The following is a 25,069-nucleotide window of genomic DNA, read 5'->3' on the forward strand; positions in this document are numbered from 1 at the left end:
AATAGACACTACACTGTCTTCAGTGTAGATGAGCGTTCACGGCAGAGAGAGGTTATGTAACTTGCCCTAGGTGACAGCTGGAAACCAAGTTAAGTGCCAACCCAAAAGCCAGAGTGTTGGCACCGACTTGTAATCCCAGCACTTGTCAGACAGAGGCAATGGGACCAAAAGTTGTGTCGTCCTCAGCTACAGTGCAAGTTCAAGGCCAGCCTGGGCCGTAGAAGACCCTGTCTTAAACAAGGTCCAACGTGATGGCTCAGTGAGCAGTGGTGCTTACCTCCTGTCTGATGACTTGAATTCAACCCCTGCAGCTCACTGGAGTTGGGGGAGGGGGAAATGTGACCAAAATATATTGCATGAGAAATTTAAAATTAAAAAATAGCTTTGAAAATAAAAAAAAAAAAAAAAAATAGAATTACCCCCAGAACCACATGCATCTACCCATGTAGGTGCCTTATGCTTTTTCCCTAAACATTTCTTGCTGCTTCTAGACTTTAGCTATCGCCCTGAGCTTTGAGTTTTCCTTGCCTTCTTTTAGGGTTTATTGTTTCCTGAAAAAGCTTTTATGCTACGTCTTGTCTTAATCAATATTCTACTGCTGTGAAGAGACATCAAAACCATGGGTAACTCTAATTGAAGAAACCGTTTAATTGGGGCTGGCTCACAGTTTTCAGAGGTTCAGTCCGTTATCATCATGGCTGGAAGCATGGCAGCGAGGGGGCAGACATGATGCTGGAGAGGTGCTGGATCCGAAGGCAACAGGGAGGGATGGACCCTGGGCCTGGAATGGGCTTTTTGAAACCTCAAAGTCCATCCCTGGTGACACACTTCCTCCAACAAGGCCACTATTCCTAACCTTTCAACTAGTGCCACTCCGTTGTAATCAGGTATTCAAATTTATGAGGCTGTGGTTGCCATCCATATGAAAACCACCACACAGCTAATCCTGAGGACTTAATCGGAATATTGTCCTGAGATGGAGCCATGCTGTTGTACTGTGCTTCCCTTTCATTTATTAGGTGTACTCCATTGTTTGAAAGCCTTATGTATCCATTTTCCTGTTGGCAGTGCTACAGGACTCAAGACTAAGCAAGTCTTGGCGTTACAAAGCCTTTACTTAAATAAGTGGTTTCAGCTCAGGATTTATTCTCATTGCATTAGAGACTATTGATTCTTAACTCTACCACGCCTCCCCTCTCTTTTTGGAGTGTCAAAAGGAAGTTATTTGGTTTTAAATGGATGGTTAATAATGATTGTGGTAAGTAATCCAGACCTAACTATGGTTGGACTCCTGTAGAAACAGCTTATTTTTTTTCCCCGTTTATTAATGTTTTAGGTTAGAATACAAAGCAATTGGTTTCATTCTGGCTTCTACATACATATATGTGCCATTGTGCTTTTTGTTGTTTGTTTTCAAAGATGGTTTCACTGTGTATCCATCATGGCTTTGCCCAGGCAATCCCCGTGAGTGCCCTGGTTATGGAGTAATGATATTACAGGTGTGTGCCCCAGTACCTGGCAGAAACAGCTTTTATCTGATAAATCCCTTTGTATCTATTTACTTCTGATAATTTGCTTCTGGTGTGTTTGAGTCTAAAGAAAAATCCTGATGACGTGATGACATCTTGTTCCCAAAATAGAATAAAAACCTTTGTGCCTTTCTGATACTTAAAAATGTTTTTTCGTGTGTGTGTGTATGTGTGTGTGTGTGTGTGTGTGTGTGTGTCTGTGTCTGTTATTACCGAGAAGCACACTTAAAGCCATGCTTTGTATGGATATTTCTTGACCGCCATATAAACCATTTCTACTTTATACAAAAGAATCCTGACATTTTACTTAAATATCATTAGCACATGCTTTTGTTATTGTTTTGGCTATTTTCTACTTTTTGTTAAAATGGAACAGTTAAGAGTATGCAGTGGTCTTGCAGAGGACCCAGGTTCAGGTCTTGCTAATGTTGGGCAGCTCTCAGTCTCACAGAACTCCAACTCTGGAGTATCCAGTGCCCCAACACGGACAAACAGTATATGCACACTTCACAATAATAAAAGTAAATCTTTAGAAAAATGTGCGTAGCTCCTGGAAACTGACCAACAGTAAGCAACATTAATATGCAAGGAGAGTTGCTGAAATTACTTTTGGAAAAGTAAAGCTGTGCATGCCTGTTTCAGGGTGAAAAGACAGCCGATGTGAAGAAAAGTAAATCCTCCGAAGCAGATGTCTCCAGTGACCTTCGCAAAGAAGTCGAAACTCTTTATAAGCTTTCCCTGCCTGAAGATTTCTATCATTTCTGGAAGTTCTGTGAAGAACTTGATCCTGAAAAGCCAGCTGGTGAGTTCATCCAGCATTTTTCTGCCCCTGTGACTGGAAAGGATGACAGGAAACTAGAAGAAGGAGAGCAACAGCTCATAGAGAGAGATTCAGCCATATCTGGTGATCTGAGCCTGTTATACCCTCACCAGTTAAGATACTGGTTTGGAGGCTGGAGAGATGGCTCAGAGGTTAAGAGCACTGGCTGCTCTTCTAAATGTCCGAAGTTCAATTCCCAGCAACCACAGGGTGGCTCACAACCATCTGTAATGAGATCTGGTGCTCTCTTCTGGTCTGCAGGTGTACATGCAGGCAGAGCACTGTATGCATAAAATATAAATCTTTTAAAAAAAAGTTACCTGTTTGAGAGTATCACAAGCTACAGGCTAGCCTGGGCTACACAGTGAGACCATCTTACAAAAGAGAAGACAGAACATTCCCGTAGTTCTTCCTGGTGAGAGAGGCGTAGTCATAGAAACAAGTGAGTATTTATGTTCATCAGTTTTCATGGCCATGACCTGAGTAAACAGTCCCATAGGAGAGCAGGGTTGAGTCATGATAGTAAAGGTTTCTGACCATGTTTACTTGGCTCTAATGCTTTGAGGCCTGTGATAATGTGTCAGAAGATGCTCACCTCATGCCACACAGGAAGCAAAGAACATTAGGGAGCCGGAGTCCTAGGATAGCATGAACCCTTCCAGGTCATTGACCCACTACTGGCCAGTCACAGTGATGTTACCAGCTGGGGACCATTTTGGTTTAGTGTCATATACAAGCTATAACGCTGCATCCAGTCCGTAATGCTATATGTAGTATGCTGCTGTCCCCTATGGGCAAAGGCAAGCAGTTTCGGGACGTTACGTTCCTTTGAAGTGTGAAGGAAAATGAGCAGTTGTATGTATTGACATTTTCCTTCTATACACTTGTCCTACGGACTTGGTAAACTAAGAGTTTTCTTCAAGGGTGTTTACTGAACTGCGGGGGCGCTGCAGGCACTCTGAAGGTGTAAGTTGCTGCACAGGCTTCCTGGCTTTGTGGTGTAGAGGAATGTTAATTCAGAACATGGCTGTTCTGGCAAGAGGTCACACCCAAGATCTTCTAGGTCTGTGTGATCTGGCTAGAATACAAACACTCCTTTATCCAGGAGACAGCGGCTAACAGATCTGAGTTCAAGGACAGCCTGGTTTAAAGCAAGTATCAGGTAAAGAAAAGCTTAGGTCCAGGCGTGGCGATACACGTCTTTAATCCTAAACAAAGGTAAAGTTAGTTTGTAGAAGAAAGCATCCATGTTTGAAAGTGATGTCTAACTGAGTGGCAGAAAAGGTGATGAATTACAGAAAATTTGACAGACTAGGATATGCCCAACTCTCACGAGAAGAGAGCGGAAAAGGAAGCTACTTAAGAGGCAGTTTTTCATAGTGAGTAGGCAGTTTTACCAACACAGTAACAAAGAGATGGGTTGCAGAGAGAGGACTCAGGTGAAGACAGAATGAGCCAAAAAATGAAAAGAAGCCAGAAGATTAGAGCAGACTGCTGAGTTAGTTTGAGGCCAAGCAGAGCAATTCCAGGCCAAGAGAGAAGACAGATTAAATAAGTCAGCTGGGAGAAGAGTTTAAGCCAAAACAGCTGAGTTGAGCCAGCCAGCCCCGAGCTCAGAAAGAACAAGGGTGAGCTTACCAAGCTGTAAGTCTCAGAGGCTGACAACATTTTAGGCCTAGAGGCAGTTGCCTCCCAGACAACAGTTGCACCGGGAGAACAAAGTTACTTTTACATTGTGGTTTTCTTACTCTGCCCCTGTGGTATGTGGGGGGAAAAGATGGCATCATTGAGGGTTAGGGTTCACAGATTATGTGAAAGTCAAAAGAACCTGGAATGACATCTGAAGAAAGGAATTTTTTTTTTTCTGTCCTTCACCTATGCTGTCTCCTCCTTTCTCTGTAAGTTTTTGCTATAGCAGATAGCAGTGAGCAAGGTAAGTGTGTGGCTTTTGTGCCTGACAGCACGCAGAGCTGCTTGGCTAGGGCTACATAGAGGCGGCTGTGTTTGAAGTGGGAAGCTGATGCAGTCATGAATTTAAGGGGAGCTTCTAAAGTTAGTGCCACATTTCTGTTCAACTGATTTCTTTTCCACTGAGTGAAAAGATTTTTACAGACTTTAAAACAACTGGTTAAGAATCATTAGAATGGCGAGGCAGAGGCAGCTGGATTTCTGAGTTTGAGGCCAGCCTGGTGTACATGGTGAGTCCCATAATAGCTAAGGCTGTGCAGAGAAACACTGTCTTAAAAAAAAAAAAAAAGGAAAAATCCTTTAAAGCTGGGGCATTGGTCTCACCTTTAATCCCAGCACAGATCAGGTGGATCTCTGATTTAAAGGCTAGCCTAGTCTACACAAAGTTCTAGAATAGCCAGGGCTAGCTAATACTGAGACCCTGTCTCCAAAGAGGTTGGTGGGAGGGAAAGAAAACAGTCATCGTGGTAAAGGCATTATTTGCTGTTTGCCTCTAGAAAGTGTTTCCTGAGTAAACGTATTTTCCTTCCAGATGCACTTGCCACAAGCCTCGGACTGCGGTTAGTGGGTCCTTATGACATCCTTGCTGGGAAACATAAAATGAAGAAAAAATCCACAGGCTTGAACTGTAATCTTCACTGGAGGTTTTACTATGATCCTCCTGAGTTCCAGACCATTGTTATTGGAGATAATAAAACGCAATACCACATGGGATATTTCAGGTAAAGGATCTTCTCTTCTCTGCTATTAATGAGTCTTCATAACCTTGCCCGGCAGCCCTCTCAGTGAAAGGCTCATCTTCCTCTTCCCCCTGCCTCCATGGTCTGCCTGTCTGTTTTCTGTCCGTCTGTTACTCTGGCTACCCTTCACCTCTTCAGCCTGCACCAAGCTTCCCTGGTTTCTTTTTCTCTTTGAATATAAAGTTTGTTTTAATTTTGGGTTCAGAAGAGCTTCTTTGCAGCTCAAGTGGGATAATGCAGACCAGCCATTTGACTCCCGTGATGCACTTCCAGGGGCCAAAGGGCTCGCAGGCTGGTCCTGATGACAGGATGCCCGCAGGTGACTTTCTGCGACTCAGCTTCCCTTTAGCATATATTTGGTAGGAATGTTGTGAGAATTAAGTGAATGCCTGCAGATACTGTCGAACATTAGCAGATAGGGTAATGTGAGAAACAGCTTGTCCCCTTGCAGCGGGAGTGCTGTGCTGGAAAGTCAAACAGATGAGGTGTGGCTGGGGTGTGGCTGCTGTGCAGAAACCCATGGGCTGGGAATGGGGTCAGATGGCTTCTGTTCCTGGCTTTGACACCGACTTCTAGAAACTTAGTCGAGAATCTTAACTTCTCTTTACTGGTTCCTTTGATTTTAAAATGAAAGGGTTGGATGTATATATAGTAGATTCTTTGTGTTTTATAATCTGACCTGTCCTTTTTGCTTTTACTCCACTTTTCTCTCCTTGCTTTTTTTTTTTTTTAATATACTCCAACATGAAAGTCATCTGCAGTTGTTTATAATATTCTTTTGACAGACTTTCCTGTTTTTTATATTTGAGTAAAAAGTAATTAGGCACTAAGAACCTTAGCTTTAGATTCTGATATAAATTTGTTGTAGACAGTCTGAAGATACTGGGAGCTTAAACCTAGCAAGTTTTTCTTTTTACAGGTACAAATTTGTCAATAGACCTATTTTTCTGCTTGTTGGCATTATAAATTATGGATAGCTAAACATTTATTATCTTTTGTTAAAACAGGGATTCTCCTGATGAACTTCCTGTATATGTGGGTACAAATGAAGCAAAGAAAAATTGTATAATTATTCAAAATGGAGATAACGTGTTTTGCTGCCATCAAGTAAGAAGCTATCGTTTCAATTCTCTCAATTCTTTGTTTGCATGTCTATGACACGTTACGAAGTAGGACTGTGGCGACTTCAATGCTGCAGATGCCTAGAGCTCACTCCTGCTGCTTGTCATCCAATGCTTATGTAACTTAATGGACATATTGCTGTACCTGGGCTGAGCTCTGAACATGTGGCAAATCATGTTCTTAGCATGTCAATCCCCCTCTCCCCCCCCCCCCCCCCGTTTAATCCGCTACAGTACAAAAAATTGTGAGGAAGGTTTAATCGTAATCTCAGATGCTCAAGCTGAGGTACAGTTTTCAGGAGTATTTCCAGAATCCTTGGGGAGGGCCTGGAGGGCTGCTAGAACAAGCTGAGCCTCCAGGGGTAGCGGTTGGATGACTACTGTCTCATCCCTGTCATTCGTCTGTGCTGTTACCAAGAAGCTGGGAGTTAGACTGCTCTCTCTGTCAAGCAGCCCCAGGGCCGTATCATTGATCTGTAGTTGTACCAGAAAGGTCACTGCCACTCAGCTCCATGAAGCTAAGGCTAAGGCTGAGGTGGTAAAGTCTCCTCTACAGCTGTTCTAGCTTGTATGAAGTGGGAATGCAGAAGCATGGCCACTCCTTCCCACCCTTCCTTCAGCCTTGAGAGAGTTGCTTCTGCTGGGGATAAGCCAAGTCCCATGTGGAATCAGTTAAAAAACAGCATGGGAAATGCATCAATTATTCACGTAGGAAGGGCTCAGAATCCAGCTGAACAAACTAACTGGCATCAGCCAGGCATGATTTGAAGACATTCCTTGGTAGGTATGCTGTTTATGTCGTAATTCAACAAGGTAATCTTTGTCACTTGAAATAGACCTTTTTGTATGACTCTAAAGGGCTGTATCCCTGTGTGTGCCTGATAGTACAGTTTATTATTAAAGAATTCAAACCAAGTCAACCGTAAGTGACCACTGCTCTGTGCTGTGCACACTGGAATACCTGAGGGATAGCCACATTCTGTTCATTCTCTTGGAAGACTTTTGAGTCCTAGGTGACATTTGCCTGGGATTTGTAATTGGTGTAGGTTCTTTTTCTCCTGGGGTTGGTTTTTTATTGTTTTGATTTTGACCCCAGGGCCATGAGCATCCTAGGCAAGTACTGACTACTTAAGTTATAGCCCAGGCCTTAGTACCATTCTTCTAAACCCTTAAGACTCATCACTCACCTTAAACTGCCATTTCCTGTATTAGAGACTGTAGCTGTTTACTGGATGTTGTCTGTCTCTTGTGCTGGCATGGAAGCCCATGAGGGCAGGGCTGTGATTTACAAGATGTGTTCCCTAGTAGATGCTCCATAAGTCACCTTAAAAGCACCTTAGCATATAAATGTATCTCTCTTAAGATTTCTAGTGCTGGGAACCAAACTCAGGACATTATCATTATAAATTGTTAAAACAAATTACAGAATACCACATCTAGCAATAAGGAAGATAAGGTAAATATAAAACACTTGCATATTATAAATGCCACTATTCCACCTGTTGTGAAGAGGGCAAATAACAGAACAGAGTAAGTCTATTTTTCCCTTTCTAATGTATGTGGAAAATAATCTAGACTCAAAATTTTTAGTCTTTAGACAGCAGGAATGACGTTTTATCTTTCTTCTTTCTGCTTTCCTTCCCTAAACTAAATGCTACAGTGATTTTGAGCTGATGGACCTGTGGCAGTCCATTCCACCTTACATACTGTGTAGTAATACAGGGGTTCTGTGTTTCTGTTAGTTTGTGTAGTAGTGGCACAAAGGCCATGCTGGGTAGTGGGGTTGGCACCTTTGTGAGGGCCAGTGTGCTGACGCTCTCTAAGTGAGCAGTCTTGCTTTGTTCGTTGTTCAGTATGAGCAGGTGTGCTTAAAGACGTCGGCGGTGCACATCTCCATGTGCATTAGATCTCTGCTGGTCAGTGCAGCTGAACATTGTGTATGATGAAATGGAAAATAGCAAGCACATCTGCACATTAAACTATTATGAGTTGTGAGTTGAACTTTTACCTACTTTTGCTGAGAGGGAGTGACTGACGTAAACTTTATTTGGATACAAGTTCTTGGGAGCAGACATTTTATCAAACCAAAGGACTGGTCAATTATATTTGGTGTCATTGATAAAATTGAAGGTTTAGCAAAAATAAGATGAGAAATGCGAGGAACTACCATGGTGAGCTTGACAGCTTTTCACTGGAACTTGCTCATAATAGTCATGAATGTGATGTTTTTCATGTTGCATAATGGGACGAACTCCGGTGTAATGAGCAGTTTCAACATTTGGAAGATTTACATAACTTAGTGAACCAGTATGTTCCAAATAACCATCTATAAAGCATGCATGGGTAATGCTGTATTTGGACCTGTAGGCATTCCAGTGGGTCTAACAGAATGTTTGTGATCACTGCTTCAGTTTGCACATTGCACGTCTTTAAACATCATTCAGCAGTGTTGAAGCTGATAGTAGCTTAGAGCGGTACAGAAATGATCTCAAGAGCTTGACAGATAAAGGGTCTTGGAGGCTGTGCAGCACCTTACTCGGGATAACAGAAGGAAGTGTTTTTGCGAAGCAGCAGTGTATGTGTGTGTGTGTCTAAGTGTACTTGGGGCCTCCCAGCCTCCTTGAGAGGGTTTGAGGATAGGACTCATTCATACTTTGGACAGGATCAGATCTAATGGTTAATACAGCTCTTGCTATGCAGTCCCATGATGGTTAAATTAAGCACCTGTGCTGCAACAAGGAGGGCTGAGTTTTATGGTTTGGGTCTCCATATGTGGTCCATTCTTACTATCCTTTGTACCTCAGTTTCCTGATATGTAAAGACGAGTGAAGAATTACATGCATGCACATGTTTACACATGGAACACATTGCCATCCGTTTCAGGGAGCTCTCTGTAGCCCAAATCATTTTTATCTACATGAACAGCTAAGCCTGCACCATGAATTGATTATTAGTCTAAATAACTACTGCAAATCCCTAATGTAGGTTGCAAATCGAAGTCAGTTTATTCCAGGGGTCTGGTATCAGTGTGGGTGTTTTAAACATAAAAACCCCCTTTGTGACAGCACACTTGTGTTTTCCCCTTGAGCCAGTCCTCTCCAAGGCACTTTCCATATCTCAATTTCCAGCAGCAAGACTTAGAACTCAGGCTCCTTTTTTTGATTGTTTCCCCTGCAGTGTTTACAGTGCTGTGTTTGCAGCTGGTGGTTTCTCCCTTGTTTGAGTCAACCTATGAGGGCTTTGGAGAGAAGGACTGCAGAGAACTTGACATTTTTATCTCAGCTTCTTGACCTCTGAGCTTAATAGAGGCTAGCCATATAACAAGGGCTTTCGCTTCTTTTCCAGATTATTTTTGATGAAAAAACTTAAGGAAGTAACAGATAGAAAGAAAGCTAGCATTTTGAAAGACATAGATGAAAAACTCACAGAAGCAGCCAGGAAACTGGGCTACTCACTGGACCAGAGGAGCACGAAGATGAGACAGAGAGACAAGAAGGTAGGTCCACCTGGCTACCGCAAGGGCTCCTGGGTAGCACTGGAGCAGGGCTCAGGTCGCCCCTGCAGGCTGTGGCCTCTAACTGGAGCCTGTGCCTGTGGTTGCATAACTCATCCTCGTCTTGTTGTATTGGCCATTGTGTAAAGGTAAATCAGAGCAGCTTTGGGCTTCATGCTTAGTGTACCTCATTTTCTGATGGCTGAGGTTTCAGTGCAGGGTATTTTATGGGTGGTGTTCTATACTTCTGAGTGACTTAAGTAAGACCTCAAAGGTGGTCTAGGTAAGAAACAGTATGGGTTAGGACCTGCTCATTTTCTCCTGATTCCTCCCTGACCCTATCAGCATTTTCTAGTGCCTGCAGTGCCAGGAAGTGTTTTATAAAAGAGCAAGCAATGCTCAGGTTTGGGGTGCTTTGGGTTTTTCAGTTATGAATGTCACAATAAGTCAATAGATATGTGAAAGAATGTTGGTTTTACGGGCATTCGTCACTCATAAGCACTGGGTGAGTGAGAGCTGGTGTTCTCCTCCAGCCTTTCACTGCTGTCTTCTGAAGCTGTGCTCTCTGCATATGCTAAGCCACACGAAGCCCTTGTTACTTCTGGATGCACTGGCACTGTGCAAATCTCTTAGTGTCCTTAGGACCTGCTTCATTCTCTGACCTTATTCAGAGGCAAAGGTCAAGCACTGCCACTAAAGACCAGACACTGTCTGAAAGAACAGAAATCATTTCTAAAGGCATATATTTTAACATTAGTTACAGTAGTATTTAACATTTTGTACTCTTTTGCCTTTCTGGTTCTCAAGGAAAACTCTTACTAGGAGAAAGGAAAATGCACCTTACCTTGCTATTACGTATTCTGAGGGTGAGCTTTGGGATGCAATGGTCAGCATGTTCTTTGAGAAGACCCTTGTTTTTTCTGCTAATTAGTTCAGAGACTTTCATAATGCTTTTCCCATCTACAAATATGATTGAAACTTAAATTTCATGCTGTGCTTATTCTGACTCCTTCCAAGTCTATATTTCTCATTAAAAGACAGCTACTAATATAAATACAAGGAAAACCATTTATCAGAGAATTATGATTTTTCTCCTATGTTGACAGTTCTTTTTAATCTGTGTATCATTTTTATTGTTACAGTGGGCTTTTTATTTAATTCATGCTTCACTATTTCTGAAAAACTCAGCTCGAATGGTATGTTAGTGACTTTGTCCTAGCAGATTAGCATAGAATCTGAATTTTAGTATGTTACAATGTGATACAGCATTATATTGTGCAGCACTGTTTTCACATTGGTAGCACCTTGTAGCACTTTTAAAGTCTATGTGAGTCATATTTGCCCTACAAGAAATCTGTATAGAATGGAAGAAAGTTTCCATTTTTTCTAGTAGCTTAGTTTTGTTTTCACATTTAAGACTGAAAGCCTACCATAAGATAATCTGACGTGAAGATTAAAATGATAAGGCTATAATTTTTTTTTCCTGAATCATGATCAGTGTTTGAAAATTCCTTTTGAATATTTTGCTTTTGGGGATAGCTTAGCAAAAGGTGATGAAATAAGTGGAGGGCGGGCTAAAGGAAAGTGGGGTGAAGTAACTTTTAACGTCCCTGGGCCTAGGTAAAAACTTTAAAAGTGGAGAGCACATTTGGACTGTATTTTTCTTCTCTCTTGGAAGCTTTCACTAGACTACACAAGTGGAATATTGAAAGTGCCAAGACCAAGTATACATTGATGCATACTTGTAACCCCAGCACTGAGCACGAAAATCAAGAATTCAAGCCAAGGGCTGGAGAGATGGGTCAGCAGTTAAGAACACTGTTCGCTCTTCCAGAGGACCAGGGTTTGACTCCCAGGACCCACATGGAAGTTCACTACTACCATCTCTAACTACCTCCAGCAGATCTGATGCCCTTTCTGGCTTCCCCAGGCACCAGACATACATCCTGGCAAAACACTCACACACATACAATGAAAAGGTTGAAATAATTTCAAGTCAGCCTCAGATAATACTTAAAAAAAAAAAAGTAGCAGAACTAAAGAAAAAGAATAGAAAGTAATGCTAAACAAATGTTAATTGGAAGGTTTATGACTGTGGGCTTCTGTAGCTGGACCTGTTATCATCTTGAATATGAATGATTAAAAGTAAACTAGCCATGTGGTGTGTCATAAAGGCACTATTTAGAACTATCCTGTTTTGTGGGAGTTTATTAATGAGCCAAAGTTTTTCACGCCAAAACTGGGAATCTGCCTTTGGCAGTATCGGTGAGTTCTGTCATTTTCCCACAAACTCCACACTATCCCATCATCCTCTCAGGCCCAGTCTCCGTGCCTTCTGCCTAGAGAGGACTGCTGTTCTGACTTGCCTCCTCTACCAGTACTGGTTGTTTCTGCCATGTCAAGACAAACTTGTAAATGACTAGCATTAATTTAATCCATTTGCTTTGTCTTATAATTACTTCAAATGCTTGACTTCTGATTTTAAAGAAATAGAATCTCCCCAAGATCCAGATTTACTGAGATAATGTCCATGGCTGCTCTGTTGTGAAAATACCCAGGGTTTATGTGTGTTGAAGTCAGGAGGTAGGTCTTCTGTTCTTTTGGGTCTGTTCACAAGGGTCTGTCTCATTTTGTGGTTTTTGGTGATTTGGTTTTGTTTTTCTTGAATTTAGGTTGTGACAAAGACTTTTCATGGTGCAGGCTTGGTTGTTCCTGTAGATAAAAACGATGTTGGCTACAGAGAGCTCCCTGAAACAGACGGTAATGTGTTCCACGTGTAAACATGTGCATATATGTATGTACACATGGAGAAAGCTTCCTCTTGTGATGGGCAAGAGTTGTTAAGAGCAATCTCAGGCTTCAGGGAGACTTACATGAGTTAGAATTGCACTCGTAGCTTGGTTTTGAGCAAGCTAGTGTCACTAAACTGTATCTTTTTCATCTGCAGAATAGGCAGTGATGTCTATTTCATTGGGTATCTGGAATGGGAAAGGATATAAAGTACTTAGTATGATGTCACATCATGCTCCAAGCAAGGTGAATACTTTTAAGAATGTGAGGGATAGCCAGGCATGGTGCCACAAGCCTTTAATCCTAACACTTGGGAGGCAGAGGCCTGCCTGGTCTACAAAGCGAGTCCAGGACAGCCAAGACTACCCTGTCTCAAGGAAACAAACACAAAACAAACAAAAGCATGTGCGGAATTTTAACTCATTGCTCAGATTATTTCTTCTAACCTGCTTTAGAACCTTTGGCATGGTAATGATTGAAGAGTGAGCATTGGGCCATAGTCACAAAGCAGCAGTTCTCTGTGAACATTCTAGTTTCCTTACACCTACAATACTACTTCACACAGTCCTACATCAGGTACCCAAAACCTCTGTTGAAAGTCATGTGTTGCTGCTTCTTTACTGTGAGCACCCCTATTGGCATTCTTTATATTTTTGTTTCTGTGGGTGTAAAATTTAAAGAGAATCCAAATTAGTACCTCCTCAAGGAAGCAAGTGTCCCACTTCATATAATGGCCAGCTGCTCCTCAGGATTAAGTGAGTAATAGGAATTATCAGTCTTTAGAGTTTTTATGTGGTGTATCCAGCAAGTTGGGGTGTATTGTGTGACAATTTATATTTAATCCTATTTACTATATAGCTTTTCTATTGCTCTAGAAATTTATAGGGGGCAACTGACTCTGGCTGAGGTGTCCCATAACTCCTGAACATTTCACATGCAGCTAGTGCCACTGACAAATGGCATTAAGTGTTTAAAATTTTGTTAAGTATATTGATTATATGTTGAAATAGTGCTGTATTAAGTAGTATTGAGTTAAACATCTTAGTTTCATCTATTTTTAGTTTGGGTGTGTGGGGTAGAAGGGGGGGGAGTGGGAGGGAGAAAGGGCTCAACACATGACCTGGAGTGTATATGAACGTCTAAGGTAACTCTTGGGAGTTGGTCTCATGCTGCCTCATGGGATCTGGTAATCAACTCAGATGGCCAGGCCTGTGTACAGGCGTTCCCCAACTGACTAGGGCCTATCACCAGCCCTCTTTTTTCACAGTGGCTACTATAAAAATGTGAATTATGTATGCAGTCATTCTATAATTTTCTCTCCCACACTGATGTGTCTAGTCTGTTCCCTGAAGGCAGAGGTAATCAGTATCTGTGGGAAGGGCTGGGAGTTCTAGCTTCCCTTGCCCAGGCTTCTGCTTGAGCCAGAAGTAACATGATTGACATTCTGAATTACAGCATGGCAGATTAATAAGACGGTATCAGTTGAGTTAGGAAAAGGAAAGGCCCTACTTAAAATCTACTATTAATGATGTTTATGTGACTTTGTATTTGATGTCTTTACATCATCGATTTCTTCCAGCTGACCTTAAGAGAATTTGCAAGGCAATTGTCGAGGCTGCGAGTGATGAGGAGAGACTAAAAGCATTTGCTCCCATTCAGGAAATGATGACTTTTGTGCAGTTTGCTAATGATGAATGTGATTATGGCATGGGGCTTGAATTAGGAATGGACCTCTTTTGCTATGGCTCTCATGTGAGTAAAAACTCTACCTTTTCCCATTGCTCTATACACACACTCAAGTTTGCACTTACATTCCCAAGTTCCAATGCTGGCAAGATGTGGATCCAATTTGTATTTCAAAGTTAACTTTTTGTAGTACTTGTAAAGTTCTAAAACTGCTTGAAATCTTATATTCTGGCAAACGTGAATAGCGAAACTGTTACCTCAAGTTTATATTAAACTCAACTTACGTATCAATATTCCAGGGATATGCCATCTTTTTGGTGTATAGGCTTGTGGGTGTGTATGTAGGGACACACACACCTTTCCTTTGGCTGTTTCTGCTGAGAGGGGGGTTGTTATCTACTACCTTGTCTTGAGTACTATTTTCAAATATTTTAATACAGGAGCTAGTGGTGCATGGCGTTCCTTAAGAACGCTAGCCGTGCTACTTTAACTGTAGGTGCCTCAGAATGGAAAGCCCCATTAGGCTTAGTTATCAATGGTATCATCCCTAGTTGTGTAAGGCTGGGCAGGCTTTTTCAGTACCATTTTATCTTTTTTCCTGCCTGCAAAATTGCCTTCCATGTGTGCATACAGGTTTCTCATTGTATCTCTGGTAAGTCACTGGGAGAGCACCTTCTCCAGGCTGAGAGGCAGTCCCATTCCAGCATCTTAAGACAGTGACTCACAAACTGCAGACGCTTGGGAGCCATTGTGGCTATTGTTAATGCAAATATTTTAGCAGGGCAGAGATGAGGCCCTTGTGGTACTAACATCCCCAGGGCACAGGAATGCCACCACTTTAAAAACCATGCTCAGGAGCAAGACTAAGCCAGCAGCTTTCTAACTTGAGTGTGCACCACAGTCATCTGGAGGGCTTGTTCGCAGATGAGTGCTTCCCTGTCCCCCACTTTGACTGAGTTATGGGTAGGTCCTGACAAACTGATGCAACTGCTCAAGAACCCTCACATAAAGCATGTATACCACTTCTGTGTTGTTTGCTATCAGTAAAAAGTACACAAAGTGTTAGACATAATGATACCATTGTCACAGAGGACCTAACTGTAAATTCCATTAAGATGTGAAATAGGCAAAAGGAAAAAAAAAAAATCTAGCTTGATGGTGTGAGAATCACGTGTGTAATGAAAAGATTTGGTACATTATATATTGTAAGTGCTTAAATAAATGCCTACTATTTCTTAGCAAAAGAATGTGATGTTGGTGGGTTTCCCACTAATGTCTATGTAATAGCAATACTGTAAAAGCTATTCAGTAAACCTAAGACTGAACTCTTGGGAAGAAATGTTTACATGGTAGAGAATAAGTCTGAGAGTAAAAGGGAGAGAGAAGGGGGTGGAGAGAGAGATGGAGTGAGGGCTGGGGGGTGGAGGTGCTGGAGAGTTGACCCAGTGGTTAAGAGGCCCGGGTTCGAGCATCCACATAGCAGCTCACAACTGTCTGCAATTCCAGTGTTAGGGGGTCTGACATTCTCTTCTGACCTCCTTGGACACCAAATATGTGGCACATAATTAAGCAAAACACAATTGTTTTTTAAAAATGATAAAGTGATTTGAAACCTCGTATTTGGCATACCTATTACAAGGTCTATAAAAAACATCTTAACAGGTGAAAATAGTTTAAGGAGAAAAAGCATTTGATGGCAGTTGGGGACAAAAAAAAGATGGTAAGATTTGTTTGTTTGTTTGTTTTTGAGGTGAACAGTTGCCTCTTGGACAGAGCAGCAGGTGCCATGTCCCGTGTCCACTGAGTTAATGACATTGTTTTGGAGATGGGCTTTGTTGCACGAGTGCTTTTCAATCCATTGTCATTTTCTTAACTTGATGTTATGCTCTTTGCTTTTCAGTATTTTCACAAAGTTGCTGGCCAGCTTTTACCTCTTGCATATAATCTGTTGAAGAGGGATCAGTTTGCAAAAATTATTGAAGATCACCTGGCAAGCAGAAGTAGAGAGAACATAGACCAGCTTGCAGGATGAGTAAGCTGTCTGCTGGTACAGTGCTGTAAAGGGTGCTTTGTTTTTAAGGAATAGAGAAATACATGATGGAAACTTTATTAAAAACTTTCACAATATGCCTCTTCTGATGATTTTTTCTTTCACATGCTAATTAGTAAATGGCACTCCTCTTAACATTTTAGAAATTCTTTTAATTTCCAAGGTACTTTTCTGAGCACTCTCCCCAATACTTATGTTTATAAAACAGTGCTTATCCAAATTCAAATAACCATCTATTAACTAGAAATACCAGAGTAATTAAAACTAAAAACACTTGGGGTGGGAGAGATGGCTCGGCAGTTAAGAGCACTGACTGTTCTTCCAGAGGACCCCTGTTCAGTTCCCACATGGTAGCTCACAACTGTCTGTAACTATGGGATCTGACAAACATCATACCTACATACATACATACATACATACCTACATACATACATACATACATACCTACATACATACATACATACATACCACCAATACACATAAATCAACAAACCAACCCAAACCATTCATTTTAGGGATTAAACAGTCTCAAAAATATAGTTTGTAAGGTCTTTTATATGCCCTGGCGCCAATATGAATCTCAGCTAGATTTATCAAAAACAAATGAAAGCCAGCTTTTCATCCATGTCACCTACAAGCCTAACAGGACTGTATCTCCAGAAGCTGTGCCAGCTTAATCAGAGCCAAGACATGACCAAATTATCTGTAAAGCTGAAAATATGCTCAACCATAGAGCACTTGGCTAAAATGTGTGAGGCCCTAGGTTTGATCCCTTAGCCCTACTAAACAAAATTATATACATAGCAATTCTAATTTGGATATCTGGGAGTACAGTAATAAGAGCAATGAGATAACTCATCTTTCAGGCTGAACACTTTCATTAGAGAGCAAGCTCTCTATTGCAGAATAAATACCAAGTCTTCCTTTCTTGCCTTTTTCCTTCTCTAAAGGCACAGTCCATGTTAAGAATGTATATTTATCTAGCATCCGACTGGAAAACTTTTTAAGTGCCTAAACACATTCATGAATCACCATGACTCAATCTGGATGTTACCCGGCTTACTTAAATACATTTTCTTACCTCTTGGGGCCCAGTGATGGAATTTCTGTGTTAACCTTTCAAGCATTTATGTTGAATATGCCCAAGGAAATGAAATGCTACTAAAGGACATATTTCATAATGACCTAAAATCTTCACATCAGCCCAAATTGGCCTTACTGTCTTAATGGCACTGTCTCCAAACTACACCACCATAATTCCATAATTCTTTTATTGGTCCAGTGTAGTCCTCAGTTCTGTCACTGTTTTCTAGACTAAGGTTGACAAACTTGGAGCTGGTCAGTACCAACAAAAAACTTCCATCACAGTTCAGAGCATCCTACTACCTAAATACTACCCCCAAATTTCCATCTTTCTCTAAACCCCAAGTTTTCAACCTGACTATAATCTGCTTCACCCAGCCTTTATGGTTCAAGGTTCCTACGATCATGCATCCATCCTCAACTCTTGTATTTATGTTAGCACCATCAACTGTTTACAATTACCGGAACTCTACTCAGAACTGAGGAGAGGGAGAGGAGAGGCTACCATGTCATACTGAGGTTAATTTGCCTGTCCATGGGTACTAGTTCTTTCTCATTTATGTCTCAACTTGTATCCAAAATATCACCCTCTTGAGCCTATACAAGGTTCCCCACTTAGCATAAGCTTTAACACTCTACTGTTGCAGCATATTTGATTCCATTGTGAACCCTGAGATTGTGAACTGGAAAAGCCTGTTTCTTGTGTGACTCAGCCCTAGCACATACCTTTAACCCAAGAGTTTTCTGTAACAAGAGCTAACCAGTCAACCCTAGGTCAAAAGGCAGAGAGCAACCAGTTGACATTTAAAAAAAAACCAAAACAAAACAAAACAAAACAAAAAACAGAGCTAGAAAAGACATTGAATTGAAGGGTTATTTAAGCCTGGAGACAGAGAAAAGGCTTTTTCCTTCTGGGATGTTCGAGTCCGTAGGAAGATCAGCTGGGTGCTTTCTCTACCTCTGAGCTAGCAGGTTTTCACAACAGCATCTGGCTCCTAAGTCTTCGTTGGTAAAATCCAATGAATGGGATTTCCCTTAAAACACCACCCTACCCCTTAAAAGCTGATCTCAAACACTGCCATCACCAACAGGATGGCTATGCCCTGCATCTTAAAATCATCTGTGACTCCTTTTCTGAAAACTTCACAAGAGAATCACAACTCTCTCTCCTGCCTAACAGACCCATTCCACTACCACGGTTGCATGCCACCATCTCATCAAACACTGGAATCATCAGTATGTTCACACGGCCGACTTTCAGCCCTAGCTTCACCCATCAGTGAATACCAGGCTGCAGAGAGCTCTGTGGCACTCGCTCATTTCGGTCAGATCACCCTGTCTGTCTCATCGTCTCCCTTCTCATCTCACTGGTGGTTGTCTTTTGTTGCCTCATTTCACCATTGATTCTTCTTCTCTGTCCAGCTTAAATCTATGTAATTTCATCCTGTTTCTGGAATATACCTCAAGGCAGACTTTTTTCTTTAATTTGAATCTCACATATGTACATATATATCAATTCCTACTTGAAATCCTCACAGGTAAGGTTAAAAGCATGTATTGCTCCTAACAGAGGAGCCACATTCTCAGTGTCCACTTTAGGAACATTGCAACTGCCTGTAACCTCAGCTCCAGAGGATCTGAACCCTGACTCTCTTGGGTACCGGCACCTACCTACAGTTTAAACAAAAATAGAATTAAAAAAAAAAAAAAACTTTAAAAAAAGACAAACAAACATCCTTAGTATTGCACTGGCAGGATTGTTCAAATGTGTAATTTTTCTTCTAAAATACAAACAACTGACACTAAGCTGGAATCTTTTGTGTTGACACTTGGGGGCCCTAGCCTGTTCCTAGTACAATGTACATGCATTCTCAATCCTGCATATCCTCCTCCTCTTCTGGCTCCTTGCCCAAAAGGGGAAACAGCTGTCACCTGGTGAAGCACTGTGACGGGGCATCCTCTGGAGGGAGGCGGCATGTGCCAGGCACACTGGCTTACACTGCACACTGCAGCTGTGCAGAGGCAGGGCTGCTGGTACAGGTGCAATTAAAGGCCAAACCACACATTGAAGTAGAGATTTTAATAGATCATCTTATTAACTCATCACAGTAATCACTTTTACTGTAATGATATGCAGCTTTACTACACAAGTATAAATAAAAACAGATAAATACAGCTCTAGGCAACATCACAGATTAACAAACTAAGCATTCTTCATGAATCAAACCCAAAAACAATTATTAATAAGAGATGCTAACACGCTTGCCCATTTTCATCATACCTTCTCAAAAAGGGTACTCAAATAAGGCGCTGCACTTAGTATATTGGTCAATAAATTTGCCAATTAACTAGGCACATGTAGTTCATGGTATCCACTATCTTATTTGGTTGAAAATCAACCAAACCTTTATGAAAAGACAAAAAAAGAACAGATAGTAATACCCAAAAGGAAAAAAAAATCCCCAAAGCTCTGAATGCATTGAAAACACGGCACTTCTCATATATCTCAGCAGCAAGACACATCAGAAAAAGAAATGTAACAAAGAAGAAAATGATAGTTTAATATGTATCCTGAAATGTCAGTTTCTGAAGCAAGATGGGTCATGAAAGCAGAATCTGAAATAAAAGGAAATGTGGAAAATAAAATCATGTTCGGTTTCTGTGTAAAGCTGCAAAGAAACTGGCTTCTCCTTTGAAGGCTTGGAACCCAGGAGAGGCTGAGTCACCCCTTGGCCATGCTGCAGAGTTTCCACCCCAGCAGTGCCTCGCACACTGTAAATATACTTTAAGAGCTACAGAACTATCATTAAAGATGCGTTCACTCTGTTGAGCTAAAGAACAATGACGGGAACAATGAGGAATCTTGAAATCTTCAAACAGAAGTAAAAAGACAAAAATACTGTTGGCAGACAGCACAGCTGAGAAATCCTACAATTTTGGTGAACTCTGGATCATTCTAATATGGCTTCCTGGTCTGTTAAGTCTTCCAAGATCATACAGATCTAATGTGATCTCACATATATTAAAAATGGCTCATTGCCAGTGTTTCAGAAAATGTCTGTCTGCATAAGTGCATTGCCTTTCAAAAATGTATCCTTAAAGAATATGTGGGCCAGTGTATAGTGAGTAAACTGCCTTTGCCAGTCGTGAATTAAAACCATGATTACAACAGCAACTCCAAGTACTCAGAGGTACCTTATAACTAATCCTGCACAAATGTGCACCACAGCAATTCAACTCATCACTCAACACTTCCACTCTGGCTGGGACCTACCCTGAGATTCAGATGTTATACTCAGATTGTGGTCTTATGGTTTTCATTTTCGCTTGATTTTTCTTAAAAGAAAAGGTTTGGCTTTAACCTACTAGTAATAACTTATGGTATTTTCAACTTTCCAGTGTGTAGGTCAGAATGGACAGGTCAGATGGCATAACCCAGGAGATGGCAGTGAGAAATCAGAAGGTATCACATGCACTCTGGATCACACAAGTGATCACCTTTTCTAAAACCCTTGTGCCCATTGTAAACTTTGTTCATACCTCCATATTTGTAAGTCAGAATTAGTTTATAAAAAAAAAAATCACATTAAAAAGTTAAAATTATTTAAATGCAATATTAACTGATCTGTATTTTATAAATTTTAATCCATAAAAATATAAATAAGAATGGTAAATTTTTAACAAAAGAAATATACATTTAGTGCAAGTTATGAATTACATTTCATCTCCAGTGTCAGCAGTGAAACAACCTGAAATAAAAGAATAATCTAATTTGAAGAAAAAAGTTCCAGTGTTTAACATGCAATCAATACCAGGTACAGCTAAACAGACTCCTTCCTTCCCTTCACTGTCACAGCAGCAACATTTGGTTTAATTATGCTGAACAGCACTTTTATGTCATAGTAGTAATTTTAGAAATTAGAAAATTTGCATAAGACTAGGTCACATTATCCATAAAGTCTGAGAGGAAAAAATAAAACTGTTTAGAGTCAAGTTTGTTTTTTATTCTTAACCACACAGCACACGAGCTGCGGGATGTCACTCACACCTCCTGGTTTTACCTGCTGGGCCAGCAGTGGTGTGTGTGCACATTCTCCAGGCCTTTAACGATGGTACAAACTACGTGGTTAATGGCACAAGAATCACTGCCTTCTTGTGATGAAACCTCAGTAAAATCACAGGACATCTCAATATGAGAAAGGACTGCTTCAAAAGGACACACCAATTCAAAGAGGTTTGCTACAGCTCAGGAGGGGAGAGAAGAAGCTCTTTTGGAATGTAGAAAGGTGATGCTTAACTATACAATTTATGAGTTAAACAGAACAGTTCTGATATAAAAGGGCAAGACCTTGCAGTCTTAATAGATGGCTCAATTTAAAGTAATCCCTCCAGAAATAGGGACTGATTATGCGTCTCTGTGGTGCTTGAGGATTCCAGTGAAGGCTCCAGGAGGCTCAAGACTGCACTCCCACTGCACAGCCTCAGGGACTGCAGGCAGTGCAGACGACATGAGATGAATTACTGCTCCAGTCAGTTAGGGAACTACCTCACTCCTCCTCCTCCTCCTCCTCCCTCCCCACACAAGCCCGCTGTGTTCTCCCAGCATTATTTGCAAACCAGGTTGCAAAAGCTCCGCTTGAATTCCCTTTCCTGTTTTTAAAAGAAGAAAAAAGTGGACGAGTCCCTCAGATTAAATAACTGTGCTACTCAGCAAACGCACTTCCTCTTCTGTCTCCTCTCTCTCATCTACAGGGCTCAGTTGAACATTATTGAAGCGGGGTCTTGGTTTGCCGTCTGGGCCATATGACGGAGGATATCTTTCTTTGTTATAATGCCAAGGAGGCGCCTGAAAAGGATAAACAGAAAAGAGCTATTAAAATAAAAGGGAAAAGAAAAGAAGAGCTAAATCAATAGATAAATCCTTTTTGTTGACAGAAACAGAGAGCAAAGCAAGCAGCCTGATTATGCATTTTTAAAAAATGTTTTACTATAAAGACAATGAAATTACACAGCAACCATTTCCTAACATAAAAAGTACTGTGGTCACTCAGAGTGTGAGGGCCTTCCAACTGGGGCTAAGGACTACTGCATGCCTTACTGAGGCAGAGCTATTTTGATTCAAGTGTGCCAACAAAAAAGTAACAAAAACTGGGAAGATGTATGAACCGGAAATAAAACTGATCCAGTTTGAAAAAGGAACCCATTCTCATTTTGTTAGAAAACAATTTAAAACCTCAGCATTTTGTAGAACTAAAAATTTGAAGAAATACTCTGATTACCCAGTTGTATGCAGAATATTCATGAAAGCACATCCAATTAAGATGAACTATATAAACAATGGTCAGCACAGAGCTTTGCCTCCCAAGCCTGAGATGCAAGGATAACACCTACAAGCACAGCCCAGGGTTCTGAAAGCCAACTTATGTTTCCCTTTTCAATTCTGTGCTCCCCCAACCAAGAGACAGTGCTTTTATGAATGTCTTAGTGTTAAGAGTTTACATTAAAAAATAGGTGAGAAATCAAGAGGCAATCCTAAAAGATTGTTACAGGTGAGGCAGAAAGCAGAACGAATGAACAGCTTCTACATGTGGTTAGTAGTTTTACAAAAGGATGCATGAAATACTTGTGAAACATTAGCATGCGACAGGAATGCACACTCAGTTGTGTACGTGAACAAACGGGGTGAGTCTCATGGAGTTATGACAATTGCAGGGCAAAATAATTTGAGGTATTAATCGTTAAAGCCAAACAATTTGTTATATATAAATCAAAATTTTATCTGTAACCAATGACACAACTAAGACATAAAGCCTGTTAACACAAAAACTACTTATGGCAGTCTAGAAACAGCATACAAAAGGGGAATATCCATGACCTATGTATAATCACTGAGCTGGAACGACACACATTCTAAGGGTAGCAGAAAAGGAAACTAATGCTATTTCACAGATCTATACACACTGTGCTCTAAATACTGTGCCCATTAAAATCACATGGCCAGCATTTCTACTTGTCGGAAAGGAGCTTAGATTTACAACACTAACGCAGACTAGGAAACATAAAAAAGGGCGAAGGGTTGGGGGCAACAGGGCAGGCATGTTTTAACCACTCAGGAGTCCTCTGAGTCCACTAAGGTAGATAGACTTTGCATGTTTAAGCATGTCCCATAATGTCTCCTCGTTCAGGCACCAGACTGTCTGCAGTTCTTAATTTTAACTAATTTTGACTTTCTAAGAATGGAATTTTAGACAGTATATCTAAATTTGTCTCACAGACAGGACACAGTGTGGCTGCAGCAGGTGGGACTGTTTTGTTCAGCAGGTGTGTGGGAGAGAGCACTGAACAGTTCACAAGTTTCATGCCTCCTGACTTCTAGGGTGTCTAGTGAGGAGAGCTGACACAGCTAATCACCAAGGGCTCCACGTGCTGCTTTAGTTGCTCGAGATGCTCTAAAATGTTCTTCTTTGTGATGATCCCCAAGACAATCCTGAAACAGATTATTATGCTAATAACTGTGAGAAATTAAACTGAAAGAGGTTCCAATCATAAAGATAAAGAATGAGAAAAAGAAATAAAACATAACCCATAAGAATGCTTCTCATGAACTTGAGATAAAAGATGATTTAAAAATATAGGTTGTATTTTCAGACATCCTGCTAACTTCAAAAGTGACACATACTATTTCTAATGGTGGCGTTTATTTTTTTAATTAAAAATCAAAATAATGAACGTATGACTAAAATTTAACTATGATGATAAACCAAAGTAAATGTACAAAAGAAACTTACTGATACACAGCTGCACACTCTACAATTCGGAGACTGGTTCTCAGTGTTCTTTCCTTGGATGAACACACTTTTCAGTTTCTAAGACAACTACCTAAGAGCTCTCTGGATCTACTTCAGCACTGTGTGTGTTGAGGAGGAGGGGCTTAGTTTGAATGCTCATGAGAAGACTTAAGAAATCTTCTAGATTTTTACCATTAATAATTTGGAATTCCAATTAAGGGAGTACACATGTAAATACAACCAACCTCATTTTCAGGAACTGAATCAATTTTTTTATAATATGCTAATAAAGCACTCATGAGTAGCAGTCAAAATGACTTTTTTATTAATTTATTCAGATTACATCTCAATTGTTCAAAAATTATTTTAATACATATTTTTCTAAGTAATTTTTCTGTTTATATGCCATTACCATCATATCTTACGAAATGATTTTTCATAAATTCCCATGAGGATACCTGAAACTAAACTACTTTTAATTACTAATATCTTGATACTTATTTTACAACAAGTAAATGAATTTGACTACCGCATGTGGAGATAAATTCCAGGAGCCCATCTAAAATGCCTGAAGAATAATCAGGCATTCCCTTGGTGATCTGTCTGCTTAAGTAAACTTTCCTGTTAAGCTGCCTTAGTCATTTCTGGTTTTTATTGTTGGTGGAGCTTTTTTGTTTGTTTACTTGCTTGCTTTTGTTTTTGTTTTTTGAGACAAGGTTTCTCTGTGTAGCTCTGGCTGCCCTGGGACTCACTTTGTAGACCAGGCTGGCTTCAAACTCACAGTGGCCTCTGCCCATATGAGCGCTGGGATTAAAGGCATATTCTACCACACTCTGCCAAAATTTTGTAAAGAAAATCACCATGGGACTTCAAAGCAGTCTGGAAATATTTTGGAACATTTCCCTCATAAAACAGTAATGGCTGGGGCTGCAGGAGCTTTGTTTAAAACAATGTAATGAAGTTTCCAGACCACGGTGAACAACCTGTCCAAGAAGCTCAAA

At 40.7% G+C, this 25,069-nt stretch overlaps 2 protein-coding genes across 8 annotated transcripts in view; one reads left to right on the plus strand and one right to left on the minus strand.

Annotated features, from left to right (window-relative positions):
• Positions 1-1,954: 1,954 nt before the first annotated feature.
• Positions 1,955-16,295, plus strand: LOC127210116 (histone PARylation factor 1). Its single transcript, XM_051169802.1, has 9 exons — positions 1,955-1,995; positions 2,153-2,331; positions 4,850-5,039; positions 6,065-6,164; positions 8,032-8,094; positions 9,492-9,674; positions 12,344-12,431; positions 14,041-14,213; positions 16,048-16,295. The coding sequence occupies exons 1-9, from the start codon at positions 1,955-1,957 to the stop codon at positions 16,177-16,179; spliced, it is 1,149 nt and encodes a 382-aa protein (XP_051025759.1). The 3' UTR covers positions 16,180-16,295.
• Positions 16,296-20,543: 4,248 nt separating this feature from the next.
• Clcn3 (chloride voltage-gated channel 3) overlaps positions 20,544-25,069 on the minus strand; it is a 78,743-nt gene continuing 74,217 nt past the window's right edge. For 5 of the 7 annotated variants that reach the window (XM_051169940.1, XM_051169943.1, XM_051169941.1 and 2 more), the window contains 2 exons: positions 23,692-23,767; positions 20,544-22,126 (listed from right to left, as the gene is read on the minus strand). In XM_051169940.1, coding sequence (XP_051025897.1) covers positions 21,971-22,126; positions 23,692-23,767 — 232 coding nt within the window. In that variant the 3' untranslated portion in view covers positions 20,544-21,970. The remainder of the gene's footprint in view (positions 22,127-23,691; positions 23,768-25,069) is intronic. The other 2 variants (XM_051169945.1, XM_051169946.1) reach the window with 1 other exon arrangement.

The sequence above is a fragment of the Acomys russatus genome, chromosome 27 (genome assembly GCF_903995435.1).
Source record: "Acomys russatus chromosome 27, mAcoRus1.1, whole genome shotgun sequence".
Lineage (NCBI taxonomy): Eukaryota > Metazoa > Chordata > Mammalia > Rodentia > Muridae > Acomys > Acomys russatus.

Excerpts from the sequence above, each read along its gene's own strand:
- LOC127210116 (XM_051169802.1), top strand. The coding sequence starts at position 1,955 with ATGTTGGGCAGCTCTCAGTCTCACAGAACTCCAACTCTGGA. Across the intron at positions 5,040-6,064 it reads TACCACATGGGATATTTCAG|GGATTCTCCTGATGAACTTC; the intron begins GTAAAGGATCTT and ends TTGTTAAAACAG. Across the intron at positions 12,432-14,040 it reads AGAGCTCCCTGAAACAGACG|CTGACCTTAAGAGAATTTGC; the intron begins GTAATGTGTTCC and ends GATTTCTTCCAG.